The sequence below is a fragment of the Tachyglossus aculeatus genome, chromosome 18 (genome assembly GCF_015852505.1).
Source record: "Tachyglossus aculeatus isolate mTacAcu1 chromosome 18, mTacAcu1.pri, whole genome shotgun sequence".
Taxonomy (NCBI): Eukaryota; Metazoa; Chordata; class Mammalia; order Monotremata; family Tachyglossidae; genus Tachyglossus; species Tachyglossus aculeatus.
Genome location: NC_052083.1, coordinates 15,692,380 through 15,713,241, shown reverse-complemented (window position 1 = coordinate 15,713,241; position 20,862 = coordinate 15,692,380). Strand labels below are relative to the sequence as shown.

Genomic DNA, 20,862 nt, shown 5'->3' with positions numbered 1-20,862 from the left:
TCTCCACACCCTACATGAACACCAAAGGGCATTGCTATTTCTCCTTCAGTAGCCCTTTAGAAGATAGGATTTCAGGAAATCCACTGGCCAACATCACAGCACTGAGCCAGCTACAGTTATCATTGCTATATGGAAAGAAAGCTATTTTGTTCACTGTAGTAGTCTGAAAACTTTCAAGGAAGTATTCTCTGCTCTGTATAAACGGCACAGCATGTTTCTTTGGGGCGGGGGGGGGGGGGGGGCAGCGATGGAAGATTAATTGGCCACTGCTCAGTTGTTCTGGGGGCTTCGAGGGTGGGTGGGTTGGGGGCGGCTACCATCGTCAAGACAGAAGCCACCAACTTTCAACTTTAATACTGGGATTAGCAGAAGAGAAAAGGAAACGGAGTAAATAGTAAATATTCTCTTTAAGCATGGACAAAGTAACTCTGACAATAAGCCAGTAGGAAATTAGACAATTATTTGGCTTGCAGTGGGTTGACATCCATGGTTTTTCACAGCAGGACTGAGGTTACGATACCCACAACTTTGGAGATACCAGGTTGAGCTCAATTTGGTTTCAACATTTCTCACCAAGAGGCACCATTTTCTCTTCATTGCAACACCGTCCCACTGAGTGAGATTGGACTCCCTCAGCAACGTGAAATAATCACGACAGTGATTCTCACGCAGGTTGGATACTATACAGATCTGAAGCTAGAGAAAACAAAAGCAACTGACCACAGAAATCGTTTATTTTACTGGGAAGGCTGGCAGGAAGACTAGATAATTTTTCATGAGATCCATCCAGCCTTGACCCCTTTGGAGAAAAAAAAAATGTGGTTTATCCGGCCCCAGTCTATTGTTTGAAGGGTAGATTTTTCTAAGGAAAATGGGTCATGGAAAAAAAATACACGTGCCAACAATACAGGATCCAATTGTTTGTGCATAGAAATTGATTTCAATAGACTGTTCTTAGATGGCTAGGTGCCTTAATCATGCCACAAACCTACTATCCTACTGCCATTTTACTATAGGTCAAAATTAAAACAACAAAATAACAACAGGCTGTTTTGCAGTTTTTGAGCTCTATCTTTTCTGGAGTTTTGAGACGCATACTTCTGGTTTTTTTGTTGTTGGGTTTTTTTTTAATTCTGGCAGGGTGACACATGTCCTTGATTTGAAAGTTTCAAATGAATACCCAACTAACTCCACAATCAGCTCCTAAAATAGGCTGCATACAAAATCCAAAACAAAGTAGGAGTGCAAAAAAAAAGTGATCAATACAAAAAAAGTAAACACACCAGTATTAATTATCAAGATTATTCCAGGGCAAGTGTCCATTTCAAATCCTTCCTCTTCAGAACTTGTTCCTGTTAAGTGGCCCAGCCAAGACGACCCATCCAGTTTAGCTTTCAATTTGCGCCTGGTTTTTCACACCCTCCCTCATCTTCGGGGTGGGATATGCTGTGTCGCTCAGCAGCAAACCATCCTTTAATGTCAGACAAACCAGTTGATCTCGGTCTATTGGCACCGGTCGAATCCATCCCTTTCAGAGTCTCAAGGTGCAGAATATATTTAAACCAGTTTACAGATCTGCTAGTCATTCCAGTGTTAACTTTCCTTCAGCTACTCTTCTAGCAAATCCAGTCTTCGGCCCACAGGCAAATCAAAGGTCATAAGGCCACACGGATACAGTGGTGTTTGAGTTTGCAGGGCAAAACTCCTTTGTTTAGCTGGTAGAATTCGACAAGCTGAATTAGGTCGGTGAATTTGGTATTCCCATCATCGAGGCTGAAGAACATCTGTCCATCGTCCTCACACTAGAGGAAGAAATAAAAATGCTCTGACCATTAGACGGCACATCCAATACTAGGTCTGTATCCACCAACGACGGAAAGACTCAAGCCACCTCCTGGGTGACTATTTTTGTTTGGGTTGAAATTGAATAATGTCCCACAGACTTGAGGAACCACTTAAGATTCCTGCAGTGCTGCTGGAACCAGGGGCCTGGAATTGATGAGGGGCATTCAGGTCTCCTGGGAGAAGGGTGGGATTCAGTCTCAAAATCTCCATTTGTCCTGAGGCTGCCTCTCCTCCCAGCCCAACTCCCAGCAAAGAACACTGCGGGTCAGGTTTTCATTCATTCGTTCATTCATTCATTCAGTTGTATTTATTGAGCGTTTACTGTGTGCAGAGCACTATACTAAGCGCTTGGAAAGAAAGCAAATAGAGACAATCCCTGCCCACAGGGGGAACTTGGCAGTACCCCTTTTTGCATAGCTAAACTTCCTCCCTTTGCCCCCAGAAATTTTTGTATTCTTCTTTGTGCAGTGGAGACCTCTGTGCAATGGAGGCATTCTCCATCACAATCTAAATTGACAAAGAGAACGGGAGCTGAAGGAATTCCAACTTTTCTCTAAGTCAGTGAAAAACATCCAGAACATGCCCAAATGTGTGCTGGTATTTAACAGATCCCTTGGCCCTAGATTACCTAAGTGGTTTACAAACTCAAATTGGCACAAGTGTTTTGTGATTTCTTTCTGGTGTGGAAATAGGTTCAGGGAAATTAAGCGTTGTTTAATCTTGGGCAAGTCAAGGCAGTGGGAATGCCAGGAATTGAACCCAGGACTTTTTACTCCCAGTAGTTTGCTACGATACAGACACTCTGCCACACCTTTCAAACCACAGGGTTTCTAAGCACTTAAGCTATCCAGAGAACGAGGCCTTTATCCACCATGAAACAGGCTGATTTGGTATTTTTTGGGGGGGCTAACATCATGGGACCCCACGTGGGAATCAGCTAGAGGGGGTTACCTGACATAGTTCTAGCACTGCCCTTTGGAGAAGTAGAATGTGGATCAGTGTGGCGAGTGGGTTGTCAATCACTGAACAGGAGGGATTTTATTTTACCTCCCAAAGTCCCTCCAGCGCTTTCCATCCAAACCAACAATAACAGCTTTTGTCAAGGAGCATAGTTGCTCACGCTGCTCTGAAATTGTGTTTCAAGAACTACTGTGTGAGTGAAAAACACTTCACCGAGACAGAATCTGTCCATTTCAGAAGTGTCTGAAGTTACTTAGGGTCAACTGTCTTGTCCTCAAAGGCGCGTGGAAGTTTGAAACGTAGCTAACCTTTTGTACAGTAACTTTATCATTGAGAGCACGCTCTCTACACTGTCTGCCACAGCATGGGAGGCAGAGACTCAGGTTACCAAAACAAGCTAAGGCTTTTTTATGCAGACAGCAACAAAAATACACACATGTCTTTTATATATGTGTGTGCTATTTTTGAATACAACGAACACTGTTACTGATTCAAGTATTTACTGTTTGAGGTAACTTGTTCTTTCCTGATTTTTACTTTATTCATTCATTCATTCATTCAATCGTATTTATTGAGCGCTTACTGTGTGCAGAGCACTGTACTAAGCGCTTGGGAAGTACAAGTCAGCAACATATAGAAACGGTCACTACCCACCAACGGGCTGGCCAGCCCAAATTAAGATTCAGCAAAGAGACTGCAATTAGGGGGAAAAGCATTGCAATCTGAAATTATTCACTTACAGGTAAGATCTGGAAATGTTTGATTTTCTGGTGATGACACAATGTGAGCACAAATGCCTTTGGATTGCTCTGACTGTCACGGAGGAGGAATAACCTAGAAGAAGGACAATAATCACTTGAATACTGAAGCAATGAATTATTTCCAACAATTACCCAAGGGAAATCTATGCTACCCTTGGGATCAAACCTTTATGAACACTCTTCTAGACTGTAAGCCCCAGGGAAAGTGTTTGTTTGTTGTTGCGTTACACCTTCCCAGAGCTTAGTACAGTGCTCTGCACAAAGTAAGTGTTCAATAAATACAACTGACTCCCTGATTAATCGATTGATCTGGGCTTGACTCTACAGTGAGATTGTCAAGGGTCAGGCCCACGAGACATCAGTCAATCAACTGTATTTATTGAGAACTTACTGTGTGCAAAGCACTGTACTTAGAACTTGGGAGAGTACAATATAACAGAGTACCCATGACCACTATGGAAGGGAAGGATGCCTCCAAAATATGTGGCGTCAGGATCCATAGGGACAAACTACCGTAGCTACCTTAAAGGATTAGGACTGTAGTGGAGCAGCAGGTTGGCAAGAAAGAGAGAAGAATGAAGATGCTGAGCTACCAGAAGTGCAGGTGTATGACTGGCTTTCAACCTAATAACAATCGTGGTATCTGTTAAACACCTGCTATGTGCCAGGCACTGTACTAAGCACTGGGGTACATACAAGCTCATCAGATTGAAGTCCCTGTCCCACATAGGGCTCACAGTCTTAATTCCCATTTTACAGATGAGGGAACTGAGGCCCGGAGAATCAATCAATCAATCAATCGTATTTATTGAGTGCTTACTATGTGCAGAGCACTGTACTAAGCGCTTGGGAAGTACAAATTGGCAACACACAGAGACAGTCCCTACCCAACAGTGGGCTCACAGTCTAAAAGGGAGAAGTTAAGTGACTTGCTCAAGGTCACACAGTAGACAAGTGGTCGAGTCAGGATTAGAACCCAGGTCCTCTGACTTGCGGGTCCAAGCTCTTTCCATTAGGCCACGCCGCTAGAAAATCATGATATGATGATGGAATTGAATTATTTACAGAATTTTACCCCATTTACATCAAGGAATCTGTCACCATTTTGTTTTCCCAAAATCCATCCAGCCTGTAATGTAGCCAGAGAAACACCGGGAATCCTTTGTCCCATCCACTTTCTTGGTACTACTCAAATAGCACTCTCCCTACTAATTAACTCTAACTCTAAACTACAAATCCAAATTCTAAATCAAAGATGTTCAACCAAATGGCTTAGGTCTCTGAATCAATCAGTCAGTCAGTGTTATTTATTATTTACTGTGTACAGAGCATTGTACTAAGCACCTAGGAAAGAACAATCCATAAGAGAGTTGGTGGACACGATCACTGCCAACAAGCAGCTTCAGTCTAGAGGGGAAGACAAACACTAATATAAATGAATAAATAACAAAGACGTACATAAGTGCAGTGGGGCTGAAGGTGGGGTGAATATCAAGTAATAGCTGATACTTGGTAATAATAGATATTTGATATTAACATCAAGAATCAACTTAAATTTTGAAACGCATTTGGGACAGGGGACTGTGTCCAACCTGATTAACCTGTATGCACCCCAGCGCTTAGAACAGTGTTTGACCCATAGTAAGGGTTTTAAGAAATGCCATAAAGAAGTGTATCAAGAAAATCAGAAGGTTACACTTGTCCATAGAGGGTTCCTTAGATACCTCAAGCTTAGGAAATATGGCTCAAACTACATTCAAGTAGTTAGAGGCAACAAGTATAAGAGCAAAATATGAAGAGTTTATGGGGTTCTTCTTGGGGACCATGAAGACTGCCCTCTGGCAGGGAGCTGGGCTTTGAATTCAAGTTTTATAACAATTTTGGTGTTAGAATTCAATACTCCCACTTGAGAAGCAGCATGGCTTAGTGGAAAAAGCACGGAATCAGGAGTCAGAGGTTCTAATCCCGGCTCCGCCACTTGTCAGATGTGTGACTTTGGGTAAATCACTTAACTTCTCTGTGCCTGATACCCTGTGTTGGAGAAAAATGATTCAGACAGCAGAGTGAAGTATGGACTGGAGTGGGGAGAGACAGGAGGAAGGGAAGTCAGAAAGGAGGCAGAGGCAGGATACAATAACTGGTAGCAGTTTGGATAGAAAAGGAAGGGTGGATTTTAGCAATGTCGTGAAAGTTGAACCAACAGAATTTGGTAACAGACTGATGAATGTGTGGGTTGAAGGAGAGAGATGAGTTGAGGATAGCAATAAGGTTATGGGCTTGTGAGACAGGGAGGATGGTAGTGCTGTCTACAGTGATGGGAAAGTCAAGAGGAGGACATGGTTTGGGTGGGAAGATAAGGAGCTCTATGTGGGACATTTAAAGATTGAAGTATCAGTGGGACGTCCAAGTACAGATGTCCTGAAGGCAGGAGGAAACGCAAGACTGAAGAGAAGGAAAGAGATCAGGGATGGTAATGGAGATTTAAGAATCATCTGCATAGAGATGGTAGTTGAAGCCATTGAGCGAATGAGTTCTCCAAGGGAGTGAGTGTAGATGGAGAATAGAAGGGGACCCGGAACTGAGCCTTGAGGGACTTCTACAGCTGGGGGTGGGAGACATAGGAGAACCTGTGAAAGAAACTCAGAATGAGTGGCCAGAGAGATAGAAGAACAGGGAGAGAACAGTGTCAGTGAAGCCAAGGAAAAGGGGGTGGTCAACAGTGTCAAAGGCAGCTCAGATGTTGAGGAGGATTAAGATTGAGTAGAAGCTGTTGGATTTGGCAAGAAAGAATCAGTGGCAACCTTTGACAGGGCCGGGTCTATGGAGTGAAGGGGGCAGAAACAGATTGGAAGGGGTCATGGAAAGAATTGGATGAGAGGAACTTGAGACAGCGGGTGTAGACAACTCGCTCAGTGAGTTTGGAGAGGCACTGTAGGAGGAATATGGGGCCATATCTCGAGAGAGCTTTGGGGTCAAGGGAAGGGGTTTAAAGATAGGGGCATATGAGTACATTTGAAAGCAGTGGGCAAAAGGCCATAGAAGAGTGAACAGTTGAAGATGGTGGTCAGGGAGAAAATAAAGGGAAGGGGCAATTGTTTTGATGAGGTGCAATGGGATGGGGTCAGAGGTGCAGGTGGAGTGGGTGGATTTTGAGAAGAAGCAGAATATCTCCTCCTGAGGTACTGCTGGGAAAGATGGGAGAGTTGAAGAAAGAGCAGGAATAGGGACAGACTGGAGAAGAGAAAGGGAGATTCGTAGTGAGATCACACCAGATGGTTTTAATTTTCTCAAGAAAGTATGTGGCCAAGTCATGAGGGGCAAGAGATGGGGGAAGTGGGAGTTAAACATCTGAAACACCTGGCAAGGGCAATGGACATGGGAGTCGATAAGGACGGAGATACAGTGTTGTTGGGGAGAGGAGAGGGCAGAGCTTATGCAGGCAAGGGAGAAATTGAGGTGGATGTGGTCAGCCTGAAATCTAGATTTCCACCAGTAGATTTCTTCCTTCCATCAACCTACATTTTCTGTACCTTGGTTTATTCTTCTGTAAAGTGGGGATTAAATACCCGACTCTTACTTAGACTGCGAGCCCAATGTGGAACAGAGACTGTGTTGTTTGACCTGATTATTTTGTATCCACCCCAGCCCCTAGTACAGTACTTGTCACATAGTAAGCCCTGAGCTACCATTATCATTACAATTAAATTATAAATTTACAAGGGCAGAGATCATGTCTATTAATTCTTTTGTACTTTCTCAATCATTTAATACAGCGATCTCAACACTGTTGGCACTCAAATATTATTGATTATTTTAATCACTGGCTCATCAGGAGGTCAATTCTCAAAGTTTAAAACAGCAAACCCTCTAGAACCATCCCCAAGAAGCTCATTATGAGCAGGGAATGTGTCTACCAATTCTGCAGTATTATACTCTCCCAAGTCCTTCAGTACAGTGCTTGGCACACAGTAAGTTCTCAGTTAATTTGCTCAGTGAATACCAGTGATTGATTGATTAATGCTGAGATATCTTTTAGTGGAAACTACTACACAAAGCCCCACTTATGAGGGACACCCTGAGCTTCTTGGTCCAAGGCTAGCTCTTGCCTATTACAGTTACCAGCCCAATTACACATTCAACCATACGTAGATTGGTCAGAATTCAACCCAAGTTATTTTCTTACCCGTCCACAAGCCCCTGCTGTTTAATAATCCTGTGAGATTCTTCTCTAGAGATCCTGCCGTGGAACCAATGTTGTGTCTTATGGATCACTGTTCAAAAAAGGGGAAAGGATGAATAAAATCAAGACCCAGTGCTGGCTTCTAAATCTTCAGTCAAGCTTCAAAAGCAAACCAAAATACCCAACTGCTTTTCTTTGGCTGACAGGTGGAGAAGATTTAAGACAGAATGACTGAGTTCTTGATTTAATTCAGAGAAACATGAGCCAGTCGGTGTGAAATATCTCCTGGTGTTCTTGTGGTTACTTCCTAATGCCCCACCCAAGCCCAATTTAGCACTAAGTCAGCTCTGCACTTTTCCAATCCAGCTTGAGTCAAAAAAAAAAACAACAACCAAAAAACAATCAATTGTAGCATTTCAAATTTACCTGTACTTAGTGTAGATGGATGGAGAGGGCTCTGGCTGCCTAAGATATTCATCCTTGTGCTTCTTTTCTGCAAAACAAATGCCTATATTAGCATTTTAAGTTTGAAAATATTGTCCGAATGGACTGAATTACGGAGACAATGACACAAGCAAACTGCCCTAATGTACAAAACACCCGAGGGAGACGGATTGAGAAATTTAATTCAGGGGGTACAATCTCATGGGACAGGTGGTTTCTGTGGTTTTTCAAAAGGCAGATGAGCAGATTTCAGCCCAAACAAAATTTCAGCCTGATCCAAGATAAGGTGAGGTGGTCTTCAGGTTATATAGTTAATGGACTCCTCAAGGACCCTAGAGTTTCTAACACTGACACACACCCTTACCAAGGCAAGGACTGTACTAAAGTTGAAGCAGAGTCAGTTCCTGCCCAGAAAATCCTGGCTAAGAGTTTTCAGTAAGTCAAAGCATCCTAGCCAAAGAGCATGAGCAGACCTGCAGCTGCCCACCTGACACATGTAAACCAATGACATTAGATTCCAGTGCTACGAGGCCCACCTTGCAATGTCGGCCGGCAAACTTACTGGGAGCCAGTCAAAAGTCACAGCCCTACTTCTTCCATGTGGGGAAGCTTTTAGTTTGACATATTCCTCAGCAGAGAGTGATTTGGAAGTTAAGGTCTAGTGGGTCTGCCTTTCCCCTCAACCTTCCTTTGGGCACTAGAGGACAGAGAAGCAATTGTAGGAGGCTGCCGGGAATGAGAGAGGAATGGTTCGAGATGGAAATCAACTCTCACGGATTTGGGTTCTGGTGGTGGTGTGAATTGCCCATAGGTTTCCTCATCTACAATGACCATCAGCACCCTCCCACAGGGGGGTGGGTTAGGATCTGGCTGACCCAGCAGACTCTGCTAGACAAGACTGAGGAGGGGGAGTTGTATTACCCTCCAAGCATGGCCCTCTTCCAAAGCCGCACTTTGGGCTTCCGCGGGGTTCTCAATCACTCTTCCTATTTGTCCGGAAAAATCCATTGCTACGAGGGAGTTTTCTGACACGCTGCGCTGTAACAGAAATGTACCCTCTTTTCAGAACACAGGAAAATATGTCACCATGGAATGAAAGATTGACTCATACGGGTGGCCATTTTGGCAAAGGAATCTTCAACTGAACTACAAAAACTCCCTAATTTGAACAGGGGAGGGGAAAATTGGCATAATCTCTGAGAAACACCCACTTCCATTGGAAACAATTCATCTTCACTGTCTTAAAAGGAAAAGAAAACTGGACTCTAATAATAATAACTGTGGTATTTGTAAGCATTTACTGTTATCATACTCTCCCCAGCATTTAATACAGTGCTCTGCACATAGTAAATCCTCAAAGCTATTGATTGATTGATAATGATAATAATAATAATAATGTTGGTATTTGTTAAGTGCTTACTATGTGCCAAGCACTGTTCTAAGCACTCGGGGTGGATACAAGGTAATCAAGGTTGTCCCATGTGGGGCTCACGGCCTAAATCCCCATTTTACAGATGAGGGAACTGAGGCCCAGAGAAGTTAAGTGACTTGCCCAAAGTCACACAGCTGACAGGTGGTGGAGCTGGGATTCGAACCCATGACCTCTAACTCCCATGTATTTTCCAGAGGCCTTTTCAACAGTTCCTCTCGTGGTCAGCTAGGACACCTGGTAGCATAAGTTTGAAATCCCCACTGCATGTGCTGTATGTTCTACATGAAGGAATCATTTACGGAAAGAGCCTGGGCCATTCCCAAGTTTCTGAGAAGGCCTGTTCGTCCCAAATTTTGGGCTCTGGATCTGGTTTTTAAATTGAAACCCTATGCAACCATAGGCAACCACAGGCATCCATAGGCAACCCTATGGATGTTCTTCCTATCATGATCTTTCTCCACCCCACTACTAGCACAACAGACCTCTCCCCAGGGTGAAAAACCCTCTTCTTTTTTTTTTTCTAATGGCATTTGATAAGTGCTGACTAGGTGTCAAGTACTGTTCTGAACACTGGGACAGAGAACAAAATAATCAGGTTGGACACAGCCTCTGTCCCACAAAAAGGCTTACATTCTAAGGGAGGAGGGCGGAGGATTTAATCACCATTTTACAGATGAGGTAATAGAGGTACAGAGAAGTTAAGTGACTTGCCCAAGGTCACACAGCATATAGTGGCACAGCCTGGATTAGAACTCAGGTCCTCTGACTCCCAGGTCCACGCTCTTCCCACTAGGCCACGGTGCTTCTCTCGAGGATCGTTTATCTCCCTGGAGCCCATGGCACACAAGCTCTAAGAAGTCAAAAGGTAACTCGAGTGGCAAGACGGAAGAGTTGATCACTTCTAAAGGTCCCAGCTGTACGTACCACAGGAGCTGAGAAGTGGGAGACCAAGGCTTTCCTCTGCTGGGGAATGCGATAGTTCTGGTACAGGAGCAACCCAAACTGCCGAGAGAGAAAGAGGGACATAGAGACACAGGCTTATTCAGTGGCAAAAGGAACAGCCCCAGTCAGAGCACTTTGATCACTTGAGTTAATAAAACCAAACAATTCCTGGGGCTGATTTACCTTGAATTTACAAATTCACAATGAACTCAATTACTTTCAAGTTTAAAATCTTGCTTGGGTCTTCATCCAGTACAATGGCCAATGAGGTACCCAAAGATAAAATGGGATTTGATTACAATGGGCAGCAGGAGAGTTTCTTTGTCCTTCGGAGGAGGAAAGAGCCAAGATGCTGAAGACATCAGTCGACAGGACACCTACTTTTTAGTCTGGGTTTATTTCTTTCCAGTTTACCCTCTCTTCAGTAAACCGTTCAACATGCACACATACCTCAGGAAAGCAGAGAGAAACTGCCTTCCTTTGGTAGGGAACAAATTCATGGGAGCCCGAGGCCACTAAGTTCTCAAAACATGATTTTCTTTTTCAAAAGGCTAGCGCTGTACTCTTTCTTCACCAAGAGGAAGAGATCAATCCTTTGCTTTAGCCTGCACAGGCTTAATTGAACGCCAAAGTTGTTCATTTTTATGGGGGTCCTGAGAGCCTAGAAGATCGTAAGATACATAAGGGCAGGGATGTCTACCCACTCTGCTATACTGGGCTTTCTCAAGAGCTTAGTACTCTGCCCACAGTAAGCGCTCAATATATACCACTGATTAACTGGGGTCCATCTCAAGCTCCTATCCAGAGCTCCACAACACAGCCTGGGCACCTTTTGTAGGTGAAATTTTCCTCCATCCCCTTCCCCTGTTTCTGCTGGGACCTGCACTTGTTCACAGTAATAATAATAATAATGGCATTTATTAAGCGCTTACTTAATAAATTAAGTAGAGTACTTAAGAGAGCACAGTAGAGATTCAGTCCCCAGGCAAGGAACATCTGTCATCTCCTGCCTCTCCTCTTCTGAGTGAGTTGTAGGGATGCCATAAGGGGAGCAGGGTGGGGAGGAAACCCCCCACTCCTCCATGTTTCCCCACTAGACTAAAAGCTCCTACTGACTTTACTGTATTCTCCTAAGTGCTTAGCACAGTGCTCTGCACACAATAAATGCTAAACAGATATCATTGGTTGACTGATGGATATGGGAGGAGGAAATAATTTGACTCCCTTATATAGGAGAATGTGGAAAAAGAACAGTCAAAAGTCATATATAAGAATCCCTCAAACTGTGACATCCTATATCTCCCAGACACACGTGCTCACATTAATGTACCAACAGCATTCCTGAATTTCTGTGTCATCCATTCACTATCTACATTTTTGAAAATTTCTTCGTGGATGACATTTTGTGCACTTTTACACTTTCCAGAAACGTGTGCTCCTGTCTGCAGGAGGACTGCTGGACGCTAGATTGAAAAGAAGGTGAAATTCAAAGTGTTCACACAAGGTCAAGGAGAGACAGCTAACTAAATGGAGGTAGCTGGAATAAATGACCCATTTGAGGGGTTTAGACAGGAAACAGAGAGGGAAGAAAAACAGAAAGAGGAGGCAGAATGGACTATTTTTATGTTCTTTTTTGTCCAGAATAGGGGAGGGTGAAACATATCTGAAGGAAGATGGGGAGGAGCCAGAGGAGAAATGCGATTATTGGCCAGGCCACTAACTAGCTCAGCATTCTGTCTCCTACAGTAACAACAGGATGCTCGGAGGAATGTGCAATGATTGTCCTTCTTGACATCCAGCCTCATGGTTAGGGATGCAAGACTTAACTTCCCCTACTTGCCCTCTAAAAAGCCATTATATACCACTCATCTGTGAATCGATCCAAATCCTCCTTGAACCTGCTAAGATTTTCAGCCTGCACAATTTCCTGTGGTAACAAGTTCCATCTGCTTGCCACCCACGGAGCCAAGAAGCGTTTCTTTTTGTCTCCTATCAGTGAGAGAAGAGTGGGAGCAAAGTTTTTGGAGAGCGGGTGGGGGTCTGAAGCACAGGGCTTGACTTCTGGGTCCTAAATAAATTCAATTGCCTCTGCTACAAATGCCCAAGAACTGAAGATAACTTGAGGGATTGGGAGGGGAGAAAGAGGCAGCAGTGAATACTTCTAATTAAAATGATGCTCTCTCTGGGAAAAATCCATCCATCTATCCAGAAACACTTCTGCCCATTTCTGCTAATTCAAGAAGGATTTGTATGAGAGTAATGGTATCCCAGCAACTATCGATCAGATGAGTCCACCATTGCTGCCTGAATTAGTATGGAATAGGGAACTAAATTAGCCATGGCTGCCCAGAATAATAATAATAATGATGGCATGTGTTAAACACTATGTGCCAGGCACTGTACTAAGTGCTGGGGTAGACACAGAAGACAGGGAAGGAGAGGGGTAAGGAAAATTGAAGGAGTAGTCTGCTTTATCCTGGCCTTTATGATCCTGTCTCCTTCACTCATTTATTAGTTCGGTCATATTTATTGAGCTCTTACTGTGTACAGAGCACTGTACTAAGCACTTGGGAGAGTACAATATAACAATAAGCAGACATATTCCCTCTCCTCTTGTACTCTCCCAAGTGCTTAGTACAGTACTCTGCACACAGAAAGCGCTCAATATCAATGACTGATTGAATAATTTATCTGATTGCAAGCTCTGCAAGGGCAGGCTCTGTGTCTTTTCTTGTGCTTTGAAAGTCTCCATTAATCTCTCTGGGTGGTGAAAAATATCAGTCAGTGAGGTAATGCGACTCGCTTTTTGTGGGAAGGGATCATGTTTTCCAACTCGCAGTACGCTCTCCTAAACACTTAATACATTACCCTGCACACAGTAAGTGCTCAATTACAGTAAAGTTTTATACACTGGTATTTTTAAATTTGTGCTCTGCCTGGGTTAGCATTCTTAACTGGTTCTATGATGGAGTGCTAAACAAGGCCTAGTTTCCATAAGAAATCCTGTAAAGGGCACTAGAGTCTTTCCAAGAGGTAAAGCTGACAATTCAAATATATAAAAAGCACAAAAATAATAAGATCAATGAGCAATATACATGTGTTCCAACAGAAAAATATTTTAATTAGATGCTTTTTGCATATATACACGAATTCCTAATTTTCAAAGCATTACAAGGACCACATCTACCAACTCTGTTACACTGCGCTCCCCCAAACGCTTAGTTCAGTGCCCTGCACAAAGTAAAAGCTCAATAAATATGATTGATTGTGCTAACATAAAAGAAGGCCATTATTTAGTGCTAGATGGAAATGAGCTTTAATCACTCTGTTCAATTCAGTCGAAATATCTCAAGCAGCTTGGCCTAGCGGATCGAGCACGGGCCTGGGACTCAGAAATTCCTGGGTTCTAATCTCAGCTCCGCCACATGCCTGCTACATGACTCTGGGCAAGTCACAACTTCTCAGTGCCTCAGTTACCTCACTTGTAAAATGGTGATTAGGACTGTGAGACATGTGGGACAGGGACTGTGTCCAACCTGATTAACCTGTATCTTCCCGAGTGCTTGGTACAGTGCCTGGCACATAGCACCTAACAAGCGCTAGTTGAACTCTCCCCACTACACACAAAAAAGCCAATAAATACCACTGATTGACTGCACAAGGATTCAGATATTGTTGTTTATCACTGGAGAAGGAGTCTTAGGATCTCGCGATATTGACCTTGCTCTTGTTCAATTTCTGCAAGTCTTTGATTCATACCATAAGACATAATGAGAGTGAGATTGGTCCTGGGTTAGACAAGATCCCCCTTGAGGGCCAGGCACACTGCTTTAGAATCATCTATAACACCTAAGGAGCTCTTGCTCTCTGTGCCTCCCATTCTTACCCAGTGATGACCTTCCATCTCCATGGAAATAGCACAGGTCTGAGAGTCAGAGGGCCTGGATTCTAATCCTGGTTTCACCACTTACCTGTTACCTGTTACCTTACCAGGAATGAAATACCTGTTCTCCCTTCCCTTTCCTTTGACTTTGAGCCCTCTGTGGGGCAAGGGCTGAGCCTGATCTGATTGTATTGTACCTACCCTAGTGCTTAGCATGGTGTCTGGCGCATAATAAACACGTAACACATATCTTTATTATTACCCAAGGTATAGAAAGGAGGAGCGCCAGGTAATGTGAGAAATGTTGGACTGTATGATATATAAGGTGGGAGAAAATTAATCTCTTTTCCTTCCCTTTGTGAAAACTAACTCACAAATTTAATGTCCAATTTATAGTCAGTTTATAAGATTTCCTGGAAGAGGATTGATTTTGGAACATAAAAACGCTTGAATAAAATGTTGGGACAAAAAAAATGGTTTATCTGAAGACTATAGCTATGAGAACATTCATGCAATCATATTTATTAAGCACTTACTGTGCGCAGAGCACTGTACTAAGCACTTGGGAGAGTATAATAAAAGACAAGTTCCCTGCCTACAACGAGCTTTCAGTCTAGTAGGGGAGAGAATTTCTAGAAGTCATCCATATTCGTACACAGAAGAGATACTAGTTTGAAGGTTTCTTCTTGCAAGTAATTACAGCCTCAACCTCATTTAGAAAGATAAAAAAAATCATACCTTGAGGAGCCTAAATGCCGTCATCCAGCATGTCCTACTCTGTTCATCCTCAGCACATAACAATCTCAGTTCTTTCATTTCATTTCTTATGCGGTTTGGCTGCAAGGGAGGGAAGGAAACTCAATTAGCAAGGGTCCCAGAGCCAGCAGTACAAGTTCTAGTAGAATGTGAGGTACAATGTTCAGAGTCTGCAAAAAAAAAAAAAAAGAATCACGTACATGTCTCCATAGGGACTGGCATCAGCATGTTACAGAAACAGGCCTGAAGTTTTCTCCTCAGGGCCTAGATATTTAAGCGATTCCTGTTAGTTGCATTCTAGCAGCAGAGACCACAACTGTAGACATGAAGAAAGGAGAGCAGCCATAAAAACCACTTTCCCTGTACTAACCACACTATAAATGTATCATCCATTAAGAACTGGATATGGGTTCACTGTTGCAATTCAATAGGTGAAACTTTCTAGTCATAGTTGGATTTTGCCTCATGTTATTTTAGGAAATTTATCAACATCCTCTGGTTTCTAAACCTTGGATCTCTAAAAGGACAGATACTCTCCAACATGGTTTTGATGGATTTTGTGCTTTAGATAAGGCGAGCTTTGTTGCTAGTATGATTGCCAACGCCTACTCATTACAGTGGACCATCAAGCTACACATCTCATTTGCCAAGATTCTGGTATGGTTCTCAGAACTGAAAACTGAGTGATAAGCATAACTGAACACAAGTACATTTTTCTTCTCCAAATGCTTGTCTTCAACAGGATTAAAACTACCAGGATCTTTTACAATATTTTGCTGAACTTCTGAACTAGAAGACAATTTCATATAGCCAACAGCTAAGCACCAAAAAGGCCCTTGTTAATAGATTTGATAAAGAAGAGACTGCATTCTTATGATGAACATTGCATAGAATAAAAAATAAGGGCCGGGTGTAGGATCAGGAAAAGTTGTTCTTCCATCCTATACTGTTTAAATAAAACAAGCAGGAAATTGCCATCCATTTGGTGGTGAAAAAACCAGATTAAGTAGAATTTTGGCTTCTGGTCAATTATGTAAGATTCCGTCTACATGGGAAGGGGAAAGTTGGGAATGGTCAATAGAGCTGACCAACTGAGATCATTCACGCTCCCAAGACAGTCATGGGCTAGGATGGTTCCATTTTTCCATGTACACAGCCCTAATGAACCAAATACGTACAACGAATCCCCTGATGTTGACCAGCTCAAATGACAAAAATTCTTAAAAGACAAGTTACATATAAGACATATATCAGACTAGAGGTCCCCTTATTTTCCTGGTGTAATTATCAGAAATAAAACTCATGGTCAATCATGCATATATTTAGTGACAAAATTAAAAATCGAGCTCAATAAATCATGGCCAAGCTCATTTAGCACCTAAAACAAAAACAAAAAAACACATTAGGGTTGAGGCCAAGAGCTGATAATTGGTTGGGTTGACTCACTTTGTTGGTTATTTAACTATCCATGATTGGCTATTCTGAAGCTTAATCTTTAGTTGTTTGATTTTCCATGGTTTGTAACAGTGTTTCCTTTGAGTAGATATTAGGTTTGGCTTTACAAAGCACCTCTCTAATTATATAGGAGGAGGCTCAGAATGATACTTTCCTTTGTTGTTACACTGAAGAGAGACTTGTGGCATCCAACAGAATTATTATTTCTACAGAATCTCAAAACACTTTAACAGCTGAAAAAAATAGGGCAGCTGATATCCTGCTAACATAAACCGCTCTCCTCTCAAAATTTAGTCACAAATTATACCTGGTTCCCATTTTTACTACTGCTATCATTTTTTAGCTGAACGGAAAGATCTTATAAAAACAAAATTGGCCTCAAGTATTTAGATAAATTTATGATGTGAAGGACTCAAATTATAAGCCATCCAACTTAGCGTTTCAAAATTTCCATAAAACCTGGTTAGAACATCATCTCTTAGGAAACCAAACTCATGGTAGCATCAACAGTGGTCTTGAAAAGTACTGTTGGATGCCAACTACAGATACTGGCTCCTTTGTAATGCCTTCAACTATGTCTCACTATCTTGGGAGTATTCTGAAAAGACAGGAGGCAGGACAGTCCAGTGGAAGGAGCATGGGTTTGATAGTTTGGAGGGTTCTAGTGCCAGATTTGCTACTGGCCTGCTATATGACTTTGGGCAAGTCACTTAACCTTTCTTCATGTCTGTTATATGACTTTGGGCAAGTCACTTAACCTTTCTTCATGTCTGTTTTCTCATCTGTAAAATGAGGCTATTAATGCTTGCTTTTCTCTGTATCTCAGGGCTGTTGGGAGGACAAAAAAGAGATAATGTGAAAGCGTTTTGGAAAATAAAAGCCCTGGAAAAATTCAAGGATTATTAAAGCAATAGTAAGGATTAAAGAAAATCACCTTTATACAAAACCCGAAGTCTGTAGGAGCATTATACTGCTTCTTGCCCGCTATCAGTGAGAAGATATTACTGTCTTCTAGGTCAGCCAACATCTGCAGATGTCTTGGCTCCTGTGAAAAGTATTGTATTGTAAAAATGAAAGACACTTTCTCTCTCTTTACATATAAATACACACACCCCCCAAAAAAAGCATAAGCACATTTCTAAGAGCAAAGACTCGTCTTTTCTCCCAAAGAGGGCAGTATTGACACACTTAAAACCAGGGCCCTCCCCCAATCCAGTTTTAAAATGGAACAGAATAATCCAGTTCCAGTTGATGGTTTGGGATTAGCTTCATACACACACAAAGAAACATGTTTCCTTACACAGAAAACATTTTATGTGTAAGGAAAGGAGAAAAAAGTTACACAAGAAACTAAAATAGGCACTCCATTTAGGGACTGATAAATCATTGCACATCAGCCTACTTTAAAGTATTAGGTATTTTGAGATGTCACAGTGGAGACAGGAGCTCTCCCCAACCTATTTTACCTTGCTGATTTTTAACTAAAATCCAGTCTGCACACTTTGCTCCTCTGACATCAACCTGCTGACTGCACCTCAATCTCATATAGCTCAGCTATCTTGCTGCTGACCCCTTGCCTATGTCCTGCCTCTGGCCTTGAACTCCCCCCCCCACCATATCTGACAGACGATTGCTCCCCAGACCTTCAAAGCCTTATTAGAATTGTAACTCCTCCAAGAGGACTTTCCTGATTAAGCCCTCATTTCCCCTATTACCTCTCCCTTCTGTGTCACCTGTGCATTTGAATCCTTATCCTTTAAGTGCTTTGATTTCCACCCCACCCTCTGTCCCACAGCATTTATGTGCATATCCATCATTTATTTTAATGTTTGTCTCCCACTCTTGAAACATAAGCTCCAGAAAGGCAGGGAATGTGTCTACCACCACCACCAATAATAATAATAATGGTATTTGTCAAGCACTTACTATGTGTCAAGCACTGTTTTATGTGCTGGGGTAGATAGAAGGTAGTAATGTTGGACACAGTTCCTGCCCCATTTGGGGCTCACAGTCTAAGTAAGAGGGAGAACAGGGACTGTCACCATTTTATAATAGGAAACTGAGGCATAGAGAAGTGACTTTCCCAGGGTCACACAGAAGGGAAGTGGCAGAGCCAGGATTAGAACCCAGGTCTTCTGAGTCCAAGGTCCACCCTCTTTCTACTAGGCAACACTGCTCCTCTGGAGAGTCACTGGAGAGTCTTCCACATAGCTGTGAGAGTGGATGAGCTCCCTGAGGGGCTGAACGAAGAGATGGGATCCAGCATGGAGCTTTGAGGGAATCTCCCTGTTAGGGGGTAGGAGGCAGAGGAAGAACCAGCAAAGGACACAGAGAAGGGATGGCCAATGCTAAGAGGAGAACCGGGAAGGAACTGTGCTAGTCAAATCCAGGTTAGAGCATGTTTCCAAGAGAAGGGAGTGATCCACAATGTGGAAGGCAGCCGAGAGGTCGAGGTCACCTTCAGCACTGTAGACCACATTCTCCTCCTCAGATCTCTGTCAGATCTTGGTTTTGCAGGCTCCATCTCCTCCTGGTTCTCCTCCTACCTCTCTGAGGGCTACTTTGTTCCCTTCCCACTATTGTATCATATTCATCTAGGCACCTAGTACAGCACTCTGAAAACACCACATGATCAATAAATACCACTGATTGATAGATTGGCCTGGGTCTCTGATGGCAGGCAGGTGGAAACCTACTTCAATGGAAGAAGCCTAAGGCATGGGTCATATTTCCCAGTTCACTGACAGTCTGTGGGTCAGGTGGGGCTGCTTAATAACCTAAACTAAAATAAATGGTATTTTTTTGTTGCTCGCTTACTATGTGTCAGGCACTGTACTTAGAGCTGGGCCAGACACAGAATAATCAGGTTGGACACAGTCCCAACTGGGACTTAGCGTCTTAATCTCCATCTTAGAAATGAGGGTAACTGAGGCACGGAGAAATTGGGTGACTTGCATGAGGCAGAGCCGGGATTAGAAGCCAGGCCAGGGCTCTATCCATTAGGCCACACTGCTCCATTGGATCCATCTAACTGTTGTGCACATTCCCAGGAGACCAGGTTATTGGACGGAGGGTCTGTGATGAAGTGTCCAGTGGCATCGGTAGTGACAGGGTGAGGCACATTCATTCATTCTCATTTGATCATATTTATTGAGCACTTATTGTGTGTAGAGGACTGTACTAGGCTCTTGGGAGAGTACAATACAACAATAAACAGACATATTCCCTGCCCACAACTACTTCACAGTTTAAAGGAGGTGGAGAGACAGACATCAGTACCAATAAATTATGGATATGTACATAATCACTGTGGGGCTGGGTCAGGGGAAGAACAAAGGGAGCAAGTCAGGAGGATGCAGAAGGGAGTGGGAGAAGAGGAAAAGGGGGACTTAGTCTGGGAAGGCCTCTTGGAGGAGGTGTGGCCTCAATAAAGCTTTGAACATCTCAGGGAAAAGGTGGAAAGTGCAGCTGGCTGTCCCAATTTAATCTGGGGTCACTTGGGCCAGCCTAGGTCCTACTCCCTTCCCCAAATGCCATGACTTTGGAAGCTGCTGTGGGGGTGGCAGTGCCACACACCAACTGACTCCTTCTCCCCCTGCAGCCACACCCAGGCCAGAGAAGTAGCATGGCCTGGTGGTTAGAGCACAGGGCCTGGGTTCTAATCCCAGCTCTGCCACCAGCCTACTGTGTGACCTCGGGCACGTCACTTAACTCCTCTGGGCTGCACTTACCACATCTGTAAAAAATGGGATTAAGACTGTGAGCCCCAGATGGGACATGGACTAGGTCTGCCCTTGTTTAGGTTGTACCTACCCTAGTGCTTAGAACAGTGCCTGGCACATAGTAAGAGTTTAACAGATAACGAGGGGGGAGAGGGGGAAGAACCTCGGTGTCTCATCTAGCCCAGGGAGGGTGACACCGGGACCAGACTGAAAATGTTTTCTGCTTTTGGTCAGGGCTGGGAGATGGGGCAGAGCAGAGGGACAGGGAGGTGGGTGGGCACACCAGTAGATAGTGAGATCAAATCCAGTGGCCTGGTCCTAGCAATTAAATAGGACACTCTACCTTCCTTGTACAGAGGTGTCCACTCTACAAGTGCAATGGAGGTGATTGGTCCCAGAGTTTTTGGAGTGAGACACCCCAGTGGGCTCACTTCATGTTTCTACCATGAACTAAGCGCTTCCAATCTGGGTTGAAGCATTTC

The 20,862-nt window shown here is 43.3% G+C and overlaps 1 protein-coding gene across 2 annotated transcripts in view; it reads right to left on the bottom strand.

Moving 5' to 3' along the window:
- Positions 1 to 1,114: 1,114 nt before the first annotated feature.
- Positions 1,115 to 20,862, bottom strand: part of GRB10 (growth factor receptor bound protein 10) — a 198,141-nt gene continuing 178,393 nt past the window's right edge. For both annotated transcript variants that reach the window (XM_038760157.1, XM_038760156.1), the window contains 8 exons: positions 17,593 to 17,703; positions 15,186 to 15,284; positions 10,547 to 10,624; positions 9,112 to 9,228; positions 8,173 to 8,239; positions 7,750 to 7,837; positions 3,546 to 3,639; positions 1,115 to 1,802 (listed from right to left, as the gene is read on the bottom strand). In XM_038760157.1, coding sequence (XP_038616085.1) covers positions 1,656 to 1,802; positions 3,546 to 3,639; positions 7,750 to 7,837; positions 8,173 to 8,239; positions 9,112 to 9,228; positions 10,547 to 10,624; positions 15,186 to 15,284; positions 17,593 to 17,703 — 801 coding nt within the window. In that variant the 3' untranslated portion in view covers positions 1,115 to 1,655. The remainder of the gene's footprint in view (positions 1,803 to 3,545; positions 3,640 to 7,749; positions 7,838 to 8,172; positions 8,240 to 9,111; positions 9,229 to 10,546; positions 10,625 to 15,185; positions 15,285 to 17,592; positions 17,704 to 20,862) is intronic.